The sequence below is a fragment of the Oncorhynchus kisutch genome, linkage group LG12, assembly GCF_002021735.2.
Source record: "Oncorhynchus kisutch isolate 150728-3 linkage group LG12, Okis_V2, whole genome shotgun sequence".
NCBI lineage: Eukaryota > Metazoa > Chordata > Actinopteri > Salmoniformes > Salmonidae > Oncorhynchus > Oncorhynchus kisutch.
In genome coordinates, this window is record NC_034185.2 from 26,382,257 (window position 1) to 26,403,210 (window position 20,954).

General features: G+C 43.0%; 1 protein-coding gene across 2 annotated transcripts in view; it reads left to right on the forward strand.

Annotated features, from left to right (window-relative positions):
• LOC109900787 (sodium-dependent multivitamin transporter-like) overlaps positions 1-20,954 on the forward strand; it is a 44,852-nt gene that overhangs the window by 15,218 nt on the left and 8,680 nt on the right. For both annotated transcript variants that reach the window (XM_020496604.2, XM_020496606.2), the window contains exons 2-8: positions 18,117-18,242; positions 18,988-19,443; positions 19,827-19,892; positions 20,023-20,074; positions 20,256-20,323; positions 20,439-20,593; positions 20,730-20,870. In XM_020496604.2, coding sequence (XP_020352193.2) covers positions 19,096-19,443; positions 19,827-19,892; positions 20,023-20,074; positions 20,256-20,323; positions 20,439-20,593; positions 20,730-20,870 — 830 coding nt within the window. In that variant the 5' untranslated portion in view covers positions 18,117-18,242; positions 18,988-19,095. The remainder of the gene's footprint in view (positions 1-18,116; positions 18,243-18,987; positions 19,444-19,826; positions 19,893-20,022; positions 20,075-20,255; positions 20,324-20,438; positions 20,594-20,729; positions 20,871-20,954) is intronic.

Sequence of the window (20,954 nt, forward strand, 5' to 3'; positions counted from 1 at the left end):
GTTAATTTCCTCCAAAGTTATCCCTGCATCGAGTGCAGAAGCTGCCCCCCTGTCTAGTTTAGGAAGTTCACATTCAGCGAGGAAGCGTTCCATAGTTTGTGGATCAGTAGCATCGCATTTTGATTGGTATAGCTCTGAGTAAAACTGTGCAAAGCATTCATTAATATCCTGTGGATCTGTTACTATTTTACCCTTGTCTTTTATTTTGTGAATAGCTCTAGATGCCTTGGCTGTCTTGCTAATAATTTGTGGTTTGTCACCCAGTTCAAAACAACTTTGTTGCGTTCTAGCAAGTAAAGAGCCCACCCGTTTCGAAAGGATGGTATTGTATTCATATTTTAACTTTGATCTTCTCAAGGACTGTATACGAGGAATTCGTCCTAAAAACGTTCTCCTGTTCCCCTAACTCTCTTTCAATTTCTCTTAGCCTAGTATTGGCGCGTTTCTTCCTCTGATGTATAAGAAATAATGTAACCTCTAATCACAGCCTTTAGAGATTCCCAAAGGGTGGAGTCGTCAACATCCCCCGTGTCGTTAGTTCCGAGGAAAAAGGCAATCTGCTCCTTCAAATACTGACAAAAAGCCTCATCTTTCAGCTGGTATGCGTCTAAGCGCCACGGTCGCCGACCTGTCGACGTATTGTCGAGTTTCAGCACCACGGACACAGGAGAGTGGTCCGTAATTAGAATAGGGTGATAGGTAACCGACTCAGCTGCTGAAATTAGTTTGGAGTCCAACAAAAAAATAGTCAATTCTGGAATATGATTTATGAACTGATGAAAAGAAAGAGTAATCCCTGTCTGTTGGGTGCGTCAGTCTCCAAATATCGACAATGTTAAGGTTTGTCATCAATGTATTTAGACACACTGGCATTTGATTGTTGAAGTGACCTTGATAGCTGTTTCTAACGTACAGTTAAAGTCCCCTCCAACAATAACACTTGTATCCGAGATATTTGGTATGTCCTTAAATACCCTTTGAAAAAATAATGGATCATCGAAGTTGGGTCCGTATAAATTGACCAAGGTTACTGGTTTCGAATTCAGTGTACCAGCCACAATAATATACCGACCATTAGGATCTGAAATCGAGGATGAGTAAACAAACGGAATGTTTTTCCTTATCAGGATTGCTACCCCTCTCGCGTTTACATCAAAGTTAGAGTGGTATATCTGACCGATCCAGCCGACTCGTAGCTTGGCCTGAGCGGAGCGTTTAATATGAGTTTCTTGGAGAAACACTATGTCAGCACCCAGTGATTTAAGATGAAAAAAACCTTAGCTCGTTTCACCACTAAGCCATTACAGTTCCAGCTGACTATCTTTATTCCACCTGGTCTACTCTGCTCTGTCACTATGTGGCATTTCTTATTTTAGAGCAAATTGTTGCTGTCATACAAAACTCAGAAGAAAAACGTCCCGCCGTGCGGGAGCTTGTCATGCCACCTGTACTAATAATAAACGTGAACATAAAACACATACCCCATCCCCCCTCCCGTCCCTTTACTGAGTGACTTCCCCAAACGAAGCACTCCTTGGCTAACACACAAACCTTAGGGTGTCTAGACATACAGCTTGAACTAACTCGTCGTCTATAGATGCTCCGCATATATGCTAATATTAAATAACACTTAACTCTCACGTTAGGGGGTGAGTGGCGCTAAAACATGATGTGCCAAACAATGGTATATTAGCCACAACATCTCACCAATCATAAGTCCCAGATTCTGATCTTCTAATCGAAAAGCCATAGTCCGGAAATCCAAACACATTCCTGGCCTGTATTTGGTCATTTACCCGGCTGACACAGACGTTCTGTATCCTCAGCCAGGGAGCTTGCTTGTCAAGAACAGATCGGCCTCTTTTGGGTTGTCAAACGTACGTGTTGATCCTTCGACTGTCACCTTAAACCGGGCTGGGAAGAGGAATCCATATCGGATGTTGGCCGCCCTGCATTTGTTGCGTACCTCATCATACTCTTTCCGTTGGTTCCTCACCTCCAAGGTAAGATCTGGGTAGAAAGACACCCTGGCCCCGTTGAAGTTAAGGGGGAACTTTTGACTAGCCAGCTTGAGGATGAGATCCCTGGTCTGGGGATAGTGCAGCCGTACAATGAATGGCCTTGGTGGCCCGCCCTTGGCTGGCTTCGTTGCCTGAGATCTGTGTGCGCGGTCGATCCGGATGGCCGTTATGAAGTGTTCACTCCCCAGCAGGGCCGGTATCAGCTCTGAGACAAATTCAGTGGGTTTCCCTTTCTCAGTGTCCTCCTGGATGCCACATATTCAGATGTTCTGGTGTCTTGAATGCGACTCGAGCATTTTCAGTCGGGCTTTCAGGGTTTTGTTGTCATTTTTGAACGTTGTGCACTGTTTCTCTATGTCCTGTAGCCTGGCCTCGTGATCGACTGTCGTCTGCTCAACCTCATGCACCCTTCTCTAAGTTGCCTTCACAGTTTCGGCCAAAGTCCCAATACTCTTTGAGATATCAGCCAGCCTTGTGTCCACATTCTTGCTTAGTGAGTTTATGGCAGCCGGTATGTCACTTTGCGTAGGCTCTGTGGGGGGGCTCTTGGAAGCTAGCCTCTTCAGCTAACTCCTCGTGGGTTGGCGCCGTTGAAATTGGTTCGTTGTCTATCTCATTCAAGTTATTTTGTTTAGCGCTCCCTTTTCTGGTGCCTTTTCCCTTTGTCATATTTGTTTGAAGATATAGGTCGTGAGAGGTTAAGATAAATACTAATTTGTTTCAAAATGGAACCCCCCCCCACATTCTTATTTTCAATGACTGCCTAGGAGCGGTGGGTTAACTGCCTCGTTCAGGGGCAGAAAGACAGATTTTCACCTTGTCAGCTAGGGGGATCCAATCTTACAACATTACAGTTAACTAGTCCAACGCAATAACTACCTGCCTCTCTCTCGTTGCACTCCACAAGGAAACTGCCTGTGACGCTAATGCAGTAAGCCAAGGTAAGTTGCTAGCTAGCATTAAACTTATCTAGCCTAGCATAGCATTATGTCCAGCTAGCAGCAGGCAGCTTGGTCACAAATCAGAAAAGCAATCAAATTAACCGTTTACCTTTGATCTTCGGATGTTTTCACTGACAAGACTCCCAGTTAGACAGCAAATGTTCCTTTTGTTCCATAAAGATACTTTTTTTATACCCAAAATACCTCCGTTTGTTTCACGTTATGTTGAGAAATCCACCGGAAATAGCGGTCACGACAACGCCAAATAAAATTCCAAATTACATCCATAATATCAACAAACATGGCAAACGTATTTTTTTCATCAATCCTCAAGGTGTTTTTCAAATATCTATTCGATAATATATCAACCGGGACAATTGGCTTTTCAGTAGGACCGAGGGGAAAAATGGCTACCTCTGTCTTTTGTGCAAGAATCACTCAGAGCCCTCAGCTGGCCACTTACGCAATGTGGTCCTTTACGCTCATTCTTCAACATAAAGGCGTGAAACTACGTCTAAAGGCTGTAGACACCTTAGGGAATACAGTGGGGCAAAAAATGATTTAGTCAGCCACCAGAGTGTTTTCTATCCTAAGCTGTCAATTATATGCATATTCTAGCATCTGGTCCTGAGAAATAGGCCATTTACTTTGGGAACGTTATTTTTCCAAAAATAAAAATAGTGCCCCCTAGCTTCAAGAGGTTAACTACACATGGTTGATATTACTAGATATTATCTAGCGTGTCCTGCGTTGCATATAATCTGACTGAGCATACAAGTATCTGAGTGAGCGGTGGTAGGCAGAAGCAGGTGTGTAAACATTCATTCAAACAGCACTTTTGTGCGTTTTGCCAGCAGCTCTTCGTTGTGCGTCAAGCATTGCGCTGTTTATGACTTCAAGTCTATCAACTCCCGAGATGAGGCTGGTGTAACCGAAGTGAAAAGGCTAGCTAGTTAGCGCGCGCTAATAGAGTTTCAAACGTCACTCGCTCTGAGCCTTTTCGTAGTTGTTCCCCTTGCTCTGCATGGGTAACGCTTCTTCGAGGAGAAGCCCAAGGAGGAGTGTTGCTGGTTCGAGCCCGAGGAGTGAGGAGAGGGACGGAAGCTATACTGTTACACTGGCAATACTAAAGTGCCTATAAGAAAGGTATAGAGGAAAATAGTCCTATAATTCCTATAACTACAACCTAAAACTTCTTACATGGGAATATTGAAGACTCGTGTTAAAAGGAACCACCAGCTTTCATATGTTCTCATGTTCTGAGCAAGGAACTGAAACATTACCTTTCTTACATAGCACATATTGCACTTTTACTTTCTTCTCCAACACTTTGTTTTTGCATTATTTAAACCAAATTGAACATGTTTCATTATTTACTTGAGGCTAAATGTATTTTCTTTGATGTATTATATTAAGTTCAAATAAGTGTTCATTCAGTATTGGTATAATTGTCATTATTACAAATACATAGTTTTTTTATTTAATCGGCATCAGCTTTTTTGGCTCTCCAATAATCGGTATCGGTATCGAAAAATCATAATCGGTTGACCTCTAGTATAGATTTGGATTACTGTTTGTGCTATTTGTGTTGTTAATTGGATTCATTCTGCCATTTTTATTTATTTCTCTTTTCTTTGTGTATTGCTAGGTATTAGTGCTGCACTGTTGGAGCTAGAAACGCAAGCATTTCGCTGCACTTGCGATTAACATCTGCAACTCTGTGTACGTGACTGTTGTGCTAAGTTATTGTTTTTGATTTAGAGGTTGGTTATGTTTGAGTGTGGCTTGCCATGATTGGAATCATCCTCGTTGGTCAGGATGTTGCACCTGTCACCTTAGTTAGTTAGTTAGTTAGTTAGTTAGTTAGTTAGTTAGTCAGTCAGTCAGTCAGTCGTTAGTTTCACCTGTGCTGGCACAGGTGACATTTAAGAGCGACTGGTCCAGTTAGCGTGAGAAATGTTTGAAGTGCTTAACTGCGGTTTAGCGTTAGCTTTCTTACATGGCACATATTGCACTTTTACTTTCTTCTCCAACACATGTTTTTGCATTATTTAAACCAAATTGAACATGTTTCATTATTTATTTGAGACTAAATAGATTTATTGGTGTATTATATTAAGTTAAGTGTTAATTCAGTATTTTTGTAATTGTCAATTACAACAATACTGAATGAAAAATCCCCTTTTTAATCGGTATCGGCTTTTTTTTTTGGTCCTTCAATAATCTGTATTGGTATCGGCGTTGAAAATCATAATCGGTCGACCTCTAGTGTGGCGCAAGGCCATTCGGGTAAAACCATGGAACAAGAATAAAACGTGCAGCCAGAGAACAAGAAACTGGAGCATGCCAATCGATTAAAAGAGATGGAAGGATGCCAAAGAGAGAGTGCCGCAAGCACTTTGAATCAAGTTGGGCCATCCTGCACCCTCAATAGAGTTTGTTCTTGGTCGGAACAGCCGTCTTGTACCGCCTTTCAATGAAAAGCAAGTGGACGTATATTTTACTTTGTTTGACTGGATTGCCACATCCTTAAAACGACTGTGATATCTGGTCACTGCTCCTCCAGTGTTCTTGTGGGTAAAGCTCAAAGTGTACACCGCTTTATCTTTTGATCACAGTTCAGATTATGACACTGTTAAAGCTGCTATCCTTTAGGCTTGTGAGTTGGTCCCAGCCAGAGGCAATGACGATTTTAGCTTGGAAATCTTGGTGGGGCACAAAAAACAAAAATTGGAGCGATGCATGCCAGCAAAGCCACAACACTAAAAAATACATTAAGTGCACTGTAACAGTGAAGAAGGGTGCCCACAAACTGTTAGGGCCTACATAAAACTGTCCCAACCTCTTACCACTGCTACACCTGGCTATCAGCAGAGCCTTGTCTGGCTGCAAAACAGTTCATTGAGCCTCATTTACTGCCTTTAAAAAAGACACATCTGATAAGGTTGACTTGCTTAAACAAATGTGGTTTCTACTGGCAATTAAGATGTACAAACAATGGCATAAGGGGACGAAAAGCGGATGAGGCAATCCGTAATTTAGATTAAGACCATTAAAGAACAAGCTAGGACGGGTGTAGTCAATATAACTATTTGTTTAGCACTTGAAATGTACAGCGACGGAATTCAGAACATGTGCCGTTCTTAGTGTTCTCCCTGTACACCAAGTCAGAACCATAGGATAAATAAAGGGGACATATAAGCAGACAATGAAAGCTCTTACAGTATTCATTGATTACATTTCTCTAAAACAGGTTATAGGCTACATGTGCACGACCAAGTCAGAACCGTAGGCGAAGTTCAGAGGGGAAACTAGACCAAATGATTAGGGTGAGGCACATTGGCTACTAACAGCTTACTACACAACATACACTTAGTATTACTCTCTTAGCTACAAATATACATATCTCCCTGGCATATTACATAATTAATGCAGCAGCATACAATACATTTTTGGACTCACCTTGTTGTGCTTTGCTCACTTGAACAGGAAGGAGGTGCGGCGGTCCTTTTGTAGGCAAACTTACTCATCCAAGTCTGACATTCTCTGGATTGATGGTGCTGGGACAACTGGGAACTATGGGGGGGGGGGGTGAGGCGAGGACAAAGTTGAATCATGATGACGTCAGTGATTTTCAGGTCGTAGCTCTAGAAAGAGGCCCAAGTTCCCGATTTACAATTCCGAGTTGGGATGACCGTTCAAAATGTATTTTCACAGTCGGAGCAATTTTTTTTTCCTGAGTTCCCAGTTGTCTTGAATTCACTGTCAGATTTCTCTCTTCTGAGTTGTTGTTTTAAGCGCAGCAGAAATCATTCTGGATTGACAGCATGGCCAATGTCTAATGTTTATTATTTTAAGATTGGAAAAGAGACCCGTAGACCAATAATTTGGACCACACACTCTACTTAATAGCAGGCTAGTGATTGCTTTGCAATGCTTGCAGATTGTCACTGATTCCTTCCAAACCAGTTATTGTTGAAGTTAAGATTTCCAACTTGCGTAATGTTGATTTCCATCTTGTGTAATGTTTATGTCCAATGGCCGATGAGCACCTATACGCTTTATCTATAATTTCTCTTAATTATTTATCTTCATATGACAAGGATTAAAAAGGATTTGCCAGTAGATTGTCGACTTGATTCATGATGATGACTGCTAGCTAAGCTTTTGGAAGTATGATGTTGACACGATCAGTCCAATCAAAGCTACTGTAGATATAACGTGAATTGACATAATTTTACCTGTGGCCAATGACCTTGGGCCTTCTTGGATGGGCACTTTTAATCTAACTCTATGGCAGCACCTAAGGGGCTTGCATTTTGAAGCTCTGGTGTTTTGTGGGTACTATTTAATGAAGCTGCCAGTTGAGGACTTGTGAGGCTTATGTTTCTCAAACTAGACACTAATGTATTTGTCCTGTCTTTCTATTCTGGTTAGGGCCAGTTTGCCCTGTTTTGTGAAGGAAGTAGTACACAGCATTGCACAAGATCTTCGGTTTCTTGGCAATTTCTCGCATGGAACAGCCTTCATTTCTCAGAATAAGAATAGACTGACAAGTTTCAGAAGGAAGGTATTTGTTTCTGGCCATTTTGAGCCTGTAATCGAACCCACAAATGCTGATGCTCCAGATACTGAACTATTCTAAAGAATTGTATTGCTTTAATCAGTACAACAGTTTTCAGCTGTGCTAACACAATTGCAAAATAGTTTTCTAATGATCAATTTGCCTTTTAAAATGATAAACTTGGATTAGCTAACACAACGTGCCATTGGAACACAGGAGTGATGGTTGCTTATAATGGGCCTCTGTACGCCAATGCAGATATTCTATGAAGAATCAGCCGTTTCCAGCTACAATAGTCATTTACAACATTAACCATGTCTACAATTTGATGTTATTTTAATGGACAAAAAATGTGCTTTAATTTCAAAAACAAGGACATTTGTAAGTGACACCAAACTTTTGAACGGTAGTGTGTCTATGGATATGTATATTAGTACAAGTGAAGTTTGGACAACTATTCATTCAAGATTTTTTTTTCTACATTGTAGAATAATAGTGAAGACATCAAAACTATGAAATAACACATATGGAGTCATGTAGTAACCATAAAGTGTTACACATCAAAATATATTTTAGATTCTTCAAAGTAGCCACTCTTTGCCTTGCCGACAGTGTTGCACACTCTTGGCATTCTCTCAACCAGCTTCACCTAGAATGCTTTTCCAACAGTCTAGTTCCCACAAATGCTGAGCACTTGTCTGCTTTTCTTTCACTCTGCGGTCCAACTCATCCCAAACCATCTCAATTGGGTTAAGGTTGGAACCAAAAATCTCACATTTGGAGTCCTCAGACCAAAGGACAGATTACCACCGGTCTAATGTCCATTGCTCGTTTCTTGGCCCAAGCAAGTCTCTTCTAATTGGTATCCTTTAGTAGTGGTTTCTTTGCGGCAATTCAACCATGAAGGCCTGATTTCATGAAGTCTCCTGTGAACAGTTGATGAGATGTCTGTTCCTTGAACTCTGTGAAGCATTTATTTGGGCTGCAATTTCTGAGGCTGGTAACTCTAATGAACTTACCCTCTGCAGCAGAGGTAACTCTGGCTCTTCCTTTCTTGTGGCGATCCTCACGAGAGCCGGTTTCATCATAGTGCTTGATGGTTTTTGCCACTGCACTTGAAGAAACTTTCAAAGTTCTTGAAATTATCCGTATTGACTGACTTTCATGTCTTACAATAATGATGGACTGTCATTTCTTTGCTTATTTTAGCTGTTCTTAATATACTATGGACTTGTTTTTTTTTTTACCAAATAGGGTTATCTTCTGAATACCATCCCTACCTTGTCACAACACAACTGATTGGCTCAAACTCATTAAGAAGGAAGGAAATTCCACAAATTAACTTCTAACAAGGGACACCTGTTCATTTTAAATGCATTCTAGGTGATTACCTCATGAAGCTGGTTGAGAAAATGCCTAGGGTGTTTAAAGTTGTCATCGAGGCAAAGGGTGGCTACTTTGACAAATCTCAAATATAAAATGTATTTTGATTGGTTAAACACTTTTTTTCTAGTTACTACATGATTCCATATGTGTTTATTTCATAGTTTTGATGTCTTCACTATTGTTCTACAATGTAGATAATAGTAAAAATGAAGAAAAACCCTGGAATGAGTAGGTGTGTGGAAAAAATAAACTCCGCAAAGAAGAAACGTCCCTTTTTCAGGACCCTGTCTTTCAAAGATAATTCGTAAAAATCCAAATGACTTCACAGATCTTCATTGTAAAGGGTTTAAACAATGAACCATAAACAATTAATTAACATGTACCTGTACCGGTCGTTAAGACACTAACAGCTTACAGACGGTAGGCGATTCATGTCACAGTTATTAGAATTTAGGACACTTTCTACTGACTCTGAAAAACACCAATAGAAAGATGCCCCTGCTCATCTGCGTAAACGTGCCTTAGGCATGCTGCAAGGAGGCATGAGGACTGCAGATGTGGCCCGGTCAATAAATTGCAATGTCCGTACTGTGAGACGCCTAAGACGGGGAGACGGGGAGAACGGACAGCTGATTGTCCTCGCAGTGGCAGACCACATGTAACAACACCTGCACAGGATCGGTACATCCGAACATCACACCTGCGGGACAGGTACATGATGGTAACAACAACTGCCCGAGTTACACCAGGAATGCACAATCCCTCCATCAGTGTTCAGACTGTCCACAATAGGCTGAGAGAGGCTGGACTGAGGGCTGGTAGGCCTATTGTAAGGCAGGTCCTCACCAGACAACACCGGCTACAATGTCGCCTATGGGCACAAACCCACCGTTGCTGGACCAGACAGGACTGGCAAAAAGTGCTCTTCACTGACGAGTTGTGGTTTTGTCTCACCAGGGGTGATGGTTGGATTCGCGTTTATCGTTGAAGGAATGAGCATTATACCGAGGCCTGTACTCTGGAGCCGGATCGATTTTGGAGGTGGAGGGTCTGTCATGACCTGGGGGCGGTGTGTCACAGCATCATCGGGCTGCACTTGTCATTGCAGGCAATCTCAATGCTTTGCGTTACAGGGAAGACATCCTCTTCCCTCATGTGGTACCCTTCCTGCAGGCTCATCCTGACATGACCCTCCAGCATTACAATGCCACCAGGCATGGGATCTTGCAGGTGCCTTGGTGGGAGAGTGGGGTAACATCTCACGGCAAGAACTGGAAAATCTCGTGCAGTCAATGAGGGTGAGATGCATTTCAGTATTTAATGCAGCTGGTGGCCACACCAGATATTGACTGTTACTTTTGATTACTTTTGACCCCCCCCCCCCCTGAACTTGTTCAGTTTGTCTCAGTTGTTGAATCTTAAGTTCATACAAGTATTTACACATGTTAAGTTTGCTGAAAATAAACGCAGTTGACAGTGAGAGGACGTTTCTTTTTTTTGATGGGTTTATATACACACATAGTGTCTGTCTTGTATGCGAGACTGACAGTTAACACCATGTTTATATTGGAGAAGGTGATGCATTTAAGTTGATCATGATGTGAAATGGGTGTTGTTGGTTGTGAGCAAACTTGTCCAACAAAAATATGGGCTATATTGTTGTCTTGGCTTGCCCTGGAATCATCCTCGTTGGTCAGGATGTGTTGTACCTGTCACCTCGTTAGTTTCACCTGTGTTGGCATGAGATGTTGGATGTGCTTGACTGCGATATAGCTATTTCTCTTTGTTTGATTTAAAAACGAGCCTTTTATTTTGTGTTCCCCACTCTTTTGGGTTTGTTCCACATAAGTTGGTGTGTGTTTTTAGTTTCATTTTCCTTTTCTGAGGCAAATTTATAGTGGATGTCTTTTAGGACCCAGATTGTTGTTTGTCAACTATCAGTGGAAATATTTTCTTATTGGGGAATGTAACAGTGACCAATAAAGGTTGATTTGATTTGTCACAGGGCCAGTGAAGCCCCATTTTAAGACCCCACTGCTGTTTCAGCAGCTGTACGTACAACCTCTAATAATATCAAGCATGACTGCAAGTGAGTAGGTTGATTTCAATAGGCCCTAGAAGTGTTTACCAATTACTGTACCTAGCCTTTTTGTTGATTCTGGACTCGTCTCAGATGACCTTATTTTCCTAACTGCTGGTGCTCAATGCGTGTGTTTTTGATTTTACTGTAGAGGTGATGCTGTGGCATAGGCTGCTCTCGCTAGTAGTCTGTACCTCAGGTGATGACTTGTAAGATGTGATAATGGGTCAGACACATTTGGGTTTGATCACACAGGCTCAGGAGAATCAGACAGTCATGGCAGGCTTCCACTGTTTTGATCAGCACAGGCCCTATAACTGGCAGAGGTAATTCATTCATAAAACCATTGTTTTGAGAGATTACAGTCCTGGTAAACCTGACTTCTCACTCAAATATTTCTCTCCTTTATAGACTCTGACTCAGCTTTTTCCCATGTTGTAGCCTACTTGTTGAAATGGACAGGTATGGTATATGTTCGCAAGTGAACTCTTTTACCACAGTGCAGTGGGCTCGAAGCATTTAGCTTGTCAGAAATTGTCAAGCTATGGTAGACATTTTTGTACTCTTTAACCTTACAGAAAGGGAAAATGCTAATGTTTAAGTGCAGACTTTAAAGACTCTCAGGAAGAAACACAAGGCTGTTTAAATTGGCTTTAGACACTGTAAAGACAACATTCATAACCTTGTTTATCCTTTAGCAGATAAGAAAACGTCCCCCACAACTCTTGTGGAAATGCTAATGACCTTTCCTGTTCAGTATCTCTGTATTGCAAATCTATTTTTTTTCTTGACGTTCCTGTCCCTTTCACAATAATACAGTATCTCTCTTTCGCCAGCCTGGTTTTTCACAGGAACAGAACATATCTGAACCTCTTGATCCACGATCTTTACACTGATCATCCCCTGAGAGGGTACTTATTTTCACTACCTATAATTTGAGCCCATCATTAAGAACAACTCAGTATTGTCAGGCATGAGGAAATCAAATTAGCTGCCATAATTATCCATAATTATAATTGGCCTAGCCTAGGCCTATACTTTAAAGCCAGTCACGATGACTGCTATGAAATGAAGTCACATGGTTTAAGAAACACTGCAAAAAATGCAATAGACTTGGGTTGTGACTCAGTGCCTGTAAAGGACAATGCTGTGTGTTATAATGCTCTGGAGATGAGACAGTTAGAGCCCCCCCCCCCCCCCCCCCCCAGTCTACCTGTCGCTCCACATCTATCAGAGGAATGAATGCCCTCAGCCGGTCACAGCTATTGTTCTCCAGCTGGTAGCTTTTGGGCATTTCCATGTAAAAGGACCAACATGTGAAGTTCATAGCTTTCATTTGACATGCTCCTAAGAGTCTATATTTTTAAGAAAATATGTACAGGTTTTCAACCATTTTCCACCCTAAATTTTTTAATTTTTTAATTTTTTTATTTCACCTTTATTTAACCAGGTAGGCTAGTTGAGAACAAGTTCTCATTTGCAACTGCGACCTGGCCAAGATAAAGCATAGCAGTGTGAGCATACAACAAAGAGTTACACATGGAGTAAACAATTAACAAGTCAATAACACAGTAGAAAACAAAGGGGGGGTCTATATACAATGTGTGCAAAAGGCATGAGGAGGTAGGCAAATAATTACAATTTTGCAGATTAACACTGGAGTGATAAATGATCAGATGGTCATGTACAGGTAGAGAGATTGGTGTGCAGAAGAGCAGAAAAGTAAATAAATAAAAACAGTATGGGGATGAGGTAGGTGAAAAGGGTGGGCTATTTACCAATAGACTATGTACAGCTGCAGCGATCGGTTAGCTGCTCAGATAGCTGATGTTTGAAGTTGGTGAGGGAGATAAAAGTCTCCAACTTCAGCGATTTTTGCAATTCGTTCCAGTCACAGGCAGCAGAGTACTGGAACGAAAGGCGGCCAAATGAGGTGTTGGCTTTAGGGATGATCAGTGAGATACACCTGCTGGAGCGCGTGCTACGGATGGGTGTTGCCATCGTGACCAGTGAGCTGAGATAAGGCGGAGCTTTACCTAGCATAGACTTGTAGATGACCTGGAGCCAGTGGGTCTGGCGACGAATATGTAGCGAGGGCCAGCCGACTAGAGCATAGAAGTCGCAGTGGTGGGTGGTATAAGGTGCTTTAGTGACAAAACGGATGGCACTGTGATAGACTGCATCCAGTTTGCTGAGTAGAGTGTTGGAAGCCATTTTGTAGATGACATCGCCGAAGTCGAGGATCGGTAGGATAGTCAGTTTTACTAGGGTGAGCTTGGCGGCGTGCGTGAAGGAGGCTTTGTTGCGGAATAGAAAGCCGACTCTTGATTTGATTTTCGATTGGAGATGTTTGATATGAGTCTGGAAGGAGAGTTTGCAGTCTAGCCAGACACCTAGGTACTTATAGACGTCCACATATTCTAGGTCGGAACCATCCAGGGTGGTGATGCTAGTCGGGCATGCAGGTGCAGGCAGCGACCGGTTGAAAAGCATGCATTTGGTTTTACTAGCGTTTAAGAGCAGTTGGAGGCCACGGAAGGAGTGTTGTATGGCATTGAAGCTTGTTTGGAGGTTAGATAGCACAGTGTCCAAAGACGGGCCGAAAGTATATAGAATGGTGTCGTCTGCGTAGAGGTGGATCAGGGAAGCGCCCGCAGCAAGAGCAACATCATTGATATACACAGAGAAAAGAGTCGGCCCGAGAATTGAACCCTGTGGCACCCCCATAGACTGCCAGAGGACCGGACAGCATGCCCTCCGATTTGACACACTGAACTCTGTCTGCAAAGTAATTGGTGAACCAGGCAAGGCAGTCATCCGAAAAACCGAGGCTACTAAGTCTGCCGATAAGAATATGGTGATTGACAGAGTCGAAAGCCTTGGCAAGGTTGATGAAGACGGCTGCACAGTACTGTCTTTTATCGATGGCGGTTATGATATCGTTTAGTACCTTGAGTGTGGCTGAGGTGCACCCATGACCGGCTCGGAAACCAGATTGCACAGCGGAGAAGGTACGGTGGGATTCGAGATGGTCAGTGACCTGTTTGTTGACTTGGCTTTCGAAGACCTTAGATAGGCAGGGCAGGATGGATATAGGTCTGTAACAGTTTGGGTCCAGGGTGTCTCCCCCTTTGAAGAGGGGGATGACTGCGGCAGCTTTCCAATCCTTGGGGATCTCAGACGAGATGATGAGCTAAGGTGTCTTAGAAAACATCTACCAGAAAGTCTTACGGTATTAGAAATGCATCAAAACACAGTGTTTGTCCCATTGTATGTTTGTTTTTACATCCCCGTTAGGGAGCATTTTTCCAAAGTAATCATTCACCTGACAGGTGTGGCATATCATGAAGCTGCTTAAACAGCATTATCATTACACAGGTGCAGCTTGTGCTGGGGACAATAGAAGGCCATACTGAAATGTGCAGTTTTTGTCACACAATGCCACAGATATCTTGTGTTTTGAGGGAGCGTGCAATTGGCATGCTGACTGCAGGAATGTACACCGGAGCAGTTGCCAGAGAATGTACTGTTAATTTCTCTACCATAAGCCGCCTCCAGTATTGTTTTAGAGAATTTGGCAGTATGTCTAACCGGCCTCACAACCGCAGGCCACGTGTATTGCATCGTGTGGGCGAAGGGTTTGCTAACATCACTTTGTGAACAGCGTGTCCCATGGTGGCGGTGGGGTTATGGTATGGGCAGGCATAAGCTGTGGAGAACGAACATAATTGCAGTTTATCGATAGCAATTTGAATGCACAGAGATCCTGAGGCCCATTGTTCATCCGCCGCCATCAACTCATGTTTCAGCAAGGTTCTGTACACAATTCCTGGAAGCTGAAAATGTCCCAGTTAGTCCTTGGTCTGCATAATCAGACATGTCACCCATTTGAGCATTTTTGGGATGCTCTGGATCGACGTGTACGACAGTGTGTTCCAGTTCCCGCCAATATATCCTGGAACTTTATACAGCAATTGAAGAGGAGTGGGACAAGATTCCACAGGCCACAATCAACAGCCTGATCAACTCTATGTGAAGGAGATGTCGCGCTGCATGAGGCAAATGGTTTTCTGATCCATCCATTTCATTACCAAAACCCCACAAGATAATTTCACATTTCTCTTCCTCATGAGGAAGGAGGATAATGAAAGTTTAAAGAAGTAACAGCTGAAGGTAGACCTACCAATTAGTTAGTTTTTTACTGATATCTATTTGGTTTCTGAATTACTAAGTGATTAACTCAAATGACTGAAATTGAATTGGCTACAATGGGGATTCAATAGTAGTCACAAACCACAGTTGGGTCATGCTACAGTTCTCCCACTGGTATGCTGCATAATGTTCATCTCAACTGTTTTCTTTCTCATTCTGTCGTCTGGTGGTCAAAGCAAGTGCGAAAACAGCCTGGACAACCTCTCGCTCTTTGCCTCCTCTCTTTCACTCCAGTTGTCAACTCTCTCGGCTCTTGCTGACACCTACACATGCGTCCCCTCTTTCCATTTACTGTGACCATAGAGATCGCAACGTTGTATCTGTCCCATTAGGGTGTCTAAGTGCACAGGCGAGGCCGTCTCCATTTTGAAGTAGTCCATTTTCTTTTTCTGCTACATCTATCAGTTGGTACACAAACTGAAAGGGTGCTTACTGCCACCTGGAGTGTTTGAGCAGGTATTATTAAGCCAAGATTGTCCATTTACTGCCTGCCCCACCTACAGTTATGGAATCGCTGATCTCTCCTGATGACCTGGATGGAATTATGTGACCCGTCCTTAACCCATAAGAAGTCTCATCCAGTTGACTACTTCAAAATGGTGAAAGACCTCAATGGCACTGCCCATGCTAAAACAGGCTTTTGGGCACAAAAGGCCTCTAAACATCTCTGACTATGACCAGCATCCTTGACCCACTGAGCACGAACCGACACACACCAGACGTCCATGGACGTTGAAATTTGGTTGGTCTGCCCTTGCTGTGAGATTTCAACATCCACAGATGTTGTTTTTTGGTATAGTCCAGACTTGTTTCAGCTTTCATAGACAGATTTTTGGTCCTGTCCTGACCGGCTTTGATTTTGCCCGAACATAAAGTGGATGATTGGTTCAAATTTGGTCCAGTAAAGTACTGTAAAATAGTGTAGGAGAGTTTAGTACGGTAGAGCACACTAGAGTGGAGTACAGTATAATGTGCTATACTGAGCTCTACTATACTGTACTTTGATGTCCAAACACGCAAAACATAGATGTCGTCTGTTATTGTTTCAGATTTGGCCCCAACCAACCAAACATGGTCTTGTTTGGGGGCGGAGCTTATTAAAATAATAGCCAGTGTAAATAATTCACAAATGTGACCAAATATGCTGTTCGGTTCAAATTCTCAGAGTAAAAAACTCAACCAAGTTTATTCTTCTGAGAGGATCAATGCAGCTGCATTAGACAAACATTTTCACACAATTACTGATATTTAACCCTTCCTCCTAGGCTGAGTCTCCTCCTACACATCTGTACAAACATAGTGTCCTGCCTAGCAGTAAAGACAAAGTGATAAACTTTTATTTCTCCCTTAACGTGACCTGATCTCTGCCCCCCCCCCCCCCTTCCCCATCACTAATCAATGGCTCTCTCCCCATATCAATGCCTGACACGTGATCGCTTCCCTGCACTAAATATTTCAATAGGATGCCTGATATAATGTAAACGTTATACATTACCCTCTCTCCCTCAGCGACATAAGTATATTTCATATTCTCAGAACCCAACAATGCAAAGGAGGATATTGCATAATTGTACCTTTTTTTGTGTACCTATTCAGGCTCTAACACTATGAAGAGAATGATATTCATATCCAGAATGATTCATTTCTGTATAGTACAGATCCGGGACCCATGATGTAATCCCTTGTCACCAGGTCTAAATCCACTTCATTTACTGTAGTTCAATAACCAACAGATTTTTTTCAATGTGAAGGTGTCATGTCATTGTTGACACCCCATTCTTCCATCTTTGAATTTGGAGTAGATATTTGGAAAACGTGAAAAAACAGGGAGATTTTACCGAAATTCTGTTACCAAACTTTGCATCTACACAGTTTTTCCACTAAATGTGTTTTTAGAAAATGTTCAGTGTAAATTGTTAAAAGTAGTCTTTGTGCGTAGTTGTATGGTTTGTTAAATTGAATTGTGTAATCAATTGTATGGTCCTATAGAATAACTTTGGTATGTTAGATTTTTATATTGGTCATAGCTGAAACCAAAGCTGAAGAATGCAGCAGCAAATGGCCATTATTTTTGGATACAGGTTACAGTTTACTCCTCACCTGTCATTGTATTGTATCATTGACTGTGAAGTTGTTGCAAGACACTTGGCTACTCATACACACGTGTGAAATAACCAACCCATAAATATGCAGTAGGCCTGTGTGTATCTAACCCTGAAACCTTGGAACGGCATGCACTGATCGTAGTGTTGGAAACGTGAGAGGATTTATTTGTCAGTCATACTGTATCGTCCTACTTTGAAGTGTAACCTGGAGTGAATGAGTTGAAGTCGGGTAGTTCATTGCTAGCACACAGCTAGAGCTTTAAACCTCTGCACCCCTGGAATGAAGGTATTTGTTTATATAATTGCACAATGTAAGGTCTAAAGTTTGCATGCCATGGCACCTCCATGACCCCTCACGTGCACTAGCTCACTCTCTGACACTCACACATTTGCGTAAACACATGACCGCTTGCTTTGAGGACTAATCGAAATGGAGAGCTGAGTCTCACAAAGCTGCTCTGCAGGAAGCTGCCAGTTACCAAGGCATGACAGTTCAGATCAGCTGGAGTTGGTGTGTTGTCAAAACAAAAGAGAGATGGATAGTATTACATGTTTTAAATGGGAGAGGAGTGAAAGTGATGAGTGCAGTGGGGAGTCCAGATGTGTTTTGACACTTGATAGTACAAATATTGCCAGTAATTGGAGACTGTAAATTATAGTTTGCTTAGTTGCCGTACAAATGAAGTGTAGGATGATGTTTGTTTTTATAATGTGAACTTATACTTTTAAAACAAGAACCTGGTTGTATTAGATTTAAATTATTTATTTGGTAAGTGTTATTAAAAATGTTTTGTATTATTTTTGCAGGTCTTCCCTTTGCCTTCCACGGTGGTTTAAGATGGGTGCCTATGAGGAAGACACTCCCACTGCTTGACTATTTAAGTCCTAGGTTCCCCAGACCACCATTCACCAGCCAGCCCAACCACTGGCACGGTAAGACCACTTATTGATTCTCTCTCTGTCTTTCTGTCTCTGTGTCTCTCTCCCTCATTCTCTCTTCAAGGCCTCTTACTTCTTTTGCAATCAATGTTCCCCCAGCCTTGCTGATTTCAAGGGTCACCGATGTCACAATAGGACGGTGTCCTTGCATCAGTGAGGTGACGTAAACTGCATACTGTAGGCGTGCCCCACATTAGTGACTGTCTGCTCGCTGAGGGTGTGAGACAGGCTGTGAAGACCTCGGACACTCCTGGTAAATTCACTGCCAGCCGTGTTGTGAGGTGAATTTATCGTAATCTGATTAACCCGCTAACTATCTGGCTGTTGTGATGTTTAGGCGTGAGGTTAGGTCAGTCTGCCCTGGCTCACATTCACTGTGGAATGTGTCAATAGACCACCGTCCAGGAGTGTGTGGGGGCCTTGAACTAATGCCAATTTGATTAGCAATATTATCAGGACCGGCAGACATGCCTACTGTGGAGTTATGTTGTGGTTTCAATGTTTAATTAACTAGCATTGCGCTTACTGAGACCTCCTAATGCTCTGAAATGGTAGAATAACCAAATAGAAAATGATTAGGTGTGAATGATATTTTAAGCAATCTAGTGGTGTAAAATGTTTCCATCTAAGCACCTACTGTGTTCATTGCATGTATCTAGCTCCTCATGCTTGAAGAGAAACTAAGAGAGCCAGCGATGAAGATAACTAACTAGTCTCTCCCCTCTTTCTCTCACTACAGCATTTTATTCATCCCCTTCAGTGTCTAATTAGACACCGGGCTGCGCCACCTACGGCTACCGTCCCCCCCAACCCCATCTCCATTCCGAGCCTCTCACCCACTGACATCATGGGGGACGTAGTACAGATGCACTTTACCACGCCGGACTATGTGATCTTCGCCCTGCTGCTGGTGGCGTCCACGTGCATCGGCCTGTTCTACGCCCTGTCCGGCGGGCGCCAGCGCACCACACAGGAGTTCTTATTGGCCGACCGTTCTATGAGCTGCCTGCCCGTGTCGCTGTCACTGCTCGCCACCTTCCAGTCAGCCGTGGCCATCCTGGGAGCGCCCTCGGAGATCTACACCTATGGAACGCAGTACTGGTTCCTGGGAGTCTCCTACTTCCTCGGTCTGCTTATCCCTGCCCACGTCTTCATACCGGTCTTCTACAGGCTCCGCCTCACCAGCGCTTATGAGGTGAGCTCTAAGCCATTACCTAGAGAGAGAACCGTGTCTGTTGATTATGAGGAGGAGTTTGTGTACCTGAGTATCTCTGCGTCTGTCTTGCTAGAACCCTGGTAAGGAAGTCTAGTTGAATGCAAAAAAAATACTATGTTGTCAGCATGTCTGTTAATTTTGAAACGATAGCTAAGTGTAAACCAGAGTCCGTCACTCCATTGAGCATCAATGTGCAGCAGGTGAGTGTCGCTAACAACAGGAATGTGCACCAAGTCTTCACTTATATTGTCCTCAGAATAGACACATTCACAGATGACTCTTGCTTTATGATCTGTGATGGGCTTTAACATCCCTTTCCTTCTTCTCCTCTCTAACCTTTTCTGTCTTTTCTTCCTCTATAGTATTTGGAGCTGCGCTTCAATAAGACGGTGCGCATTATGGGGACCGTGACCTTTATCTTTCAGATGGTGTGTGTCCTTTACACTGGTGTAGTTACGTCTGTGTATATGCTCGTGTAATGTGTCTGTATTTTAATCAACCCCCTATGTTACCTCTGTTTGCTTCCCTCTGAATGTTGAAAATGTTTTGTCACCGCAGGTGATCTATATGGGGGTTGTCCTCTATGCCCCAGCACTCGCACTCAATGCAGGTAAAGGGATCTGTCACATGTATTTACTATGTCATACTTTATCAAGTGGTAGAGTAATAGTTGTACTGATTACATTCAGTGAGGGCTTTAGTACCTTTTATGGCTTTATAGATGGTCAATGACCGGTGTGCTGTAATTGTGACGTCTGTTGATGTGTGCTGTTGATACTGTCCACCTGCAGTGACTGGATTTGACCTCTGGGGGGCAGTGCTGGCTATGGGACTGGTGTGCACCCTGTACACAACATTGGTGAGTTTCTCTTTTCATCAGTGAGTTTTCAATTCAGTCATCCATCTCCCTACAACTCTGAAGGCAATTATGATATATATGTCTGGATTTACAGTATGTATCTCTTGTCTGTCAGGGAGGGCTAAAGGCAGTCATCTGGACAGATGTGTTCCAGACCATTGTGATGTTTGCTGGCCAGCTGGCGGTCATCATAGTGGGGGCCCACCAGGCAGGGGGCATGGGAGAAGTTTGGCGGAAGGCCATGAACGGCAGCCGCATCGCTAGCTTGGAGTGAGTCTTCTCCAGTTCACCAAAAGAGACTTAACGGTCCCTGGACCAGTTACGAAAGATATTGGAACTGGTCAATTGCTCTGTGTGTAGCAAAAGTGTTGTAACCCTCCTCCCCTTTGACCTGCGCTCTGTGCAGTCTGAACCCTGACCCGACGGAGAGGCACACTTTCTGGACGCTGGGGGTGGGCGGGGTATTCCTCATGCTGGCTCTGTACGGGGTCAACCAGGCCCAGGTTCAGAGGTACCTCAGCTCCCGCACTGAGAGGGAGGCCGTCATGTAAGCATCAACACTAACACCTGGTTGAACTGGATTCACATTAAAGATCATGTTAAGAATTAACAATTGCTTAGGTGCGTAATG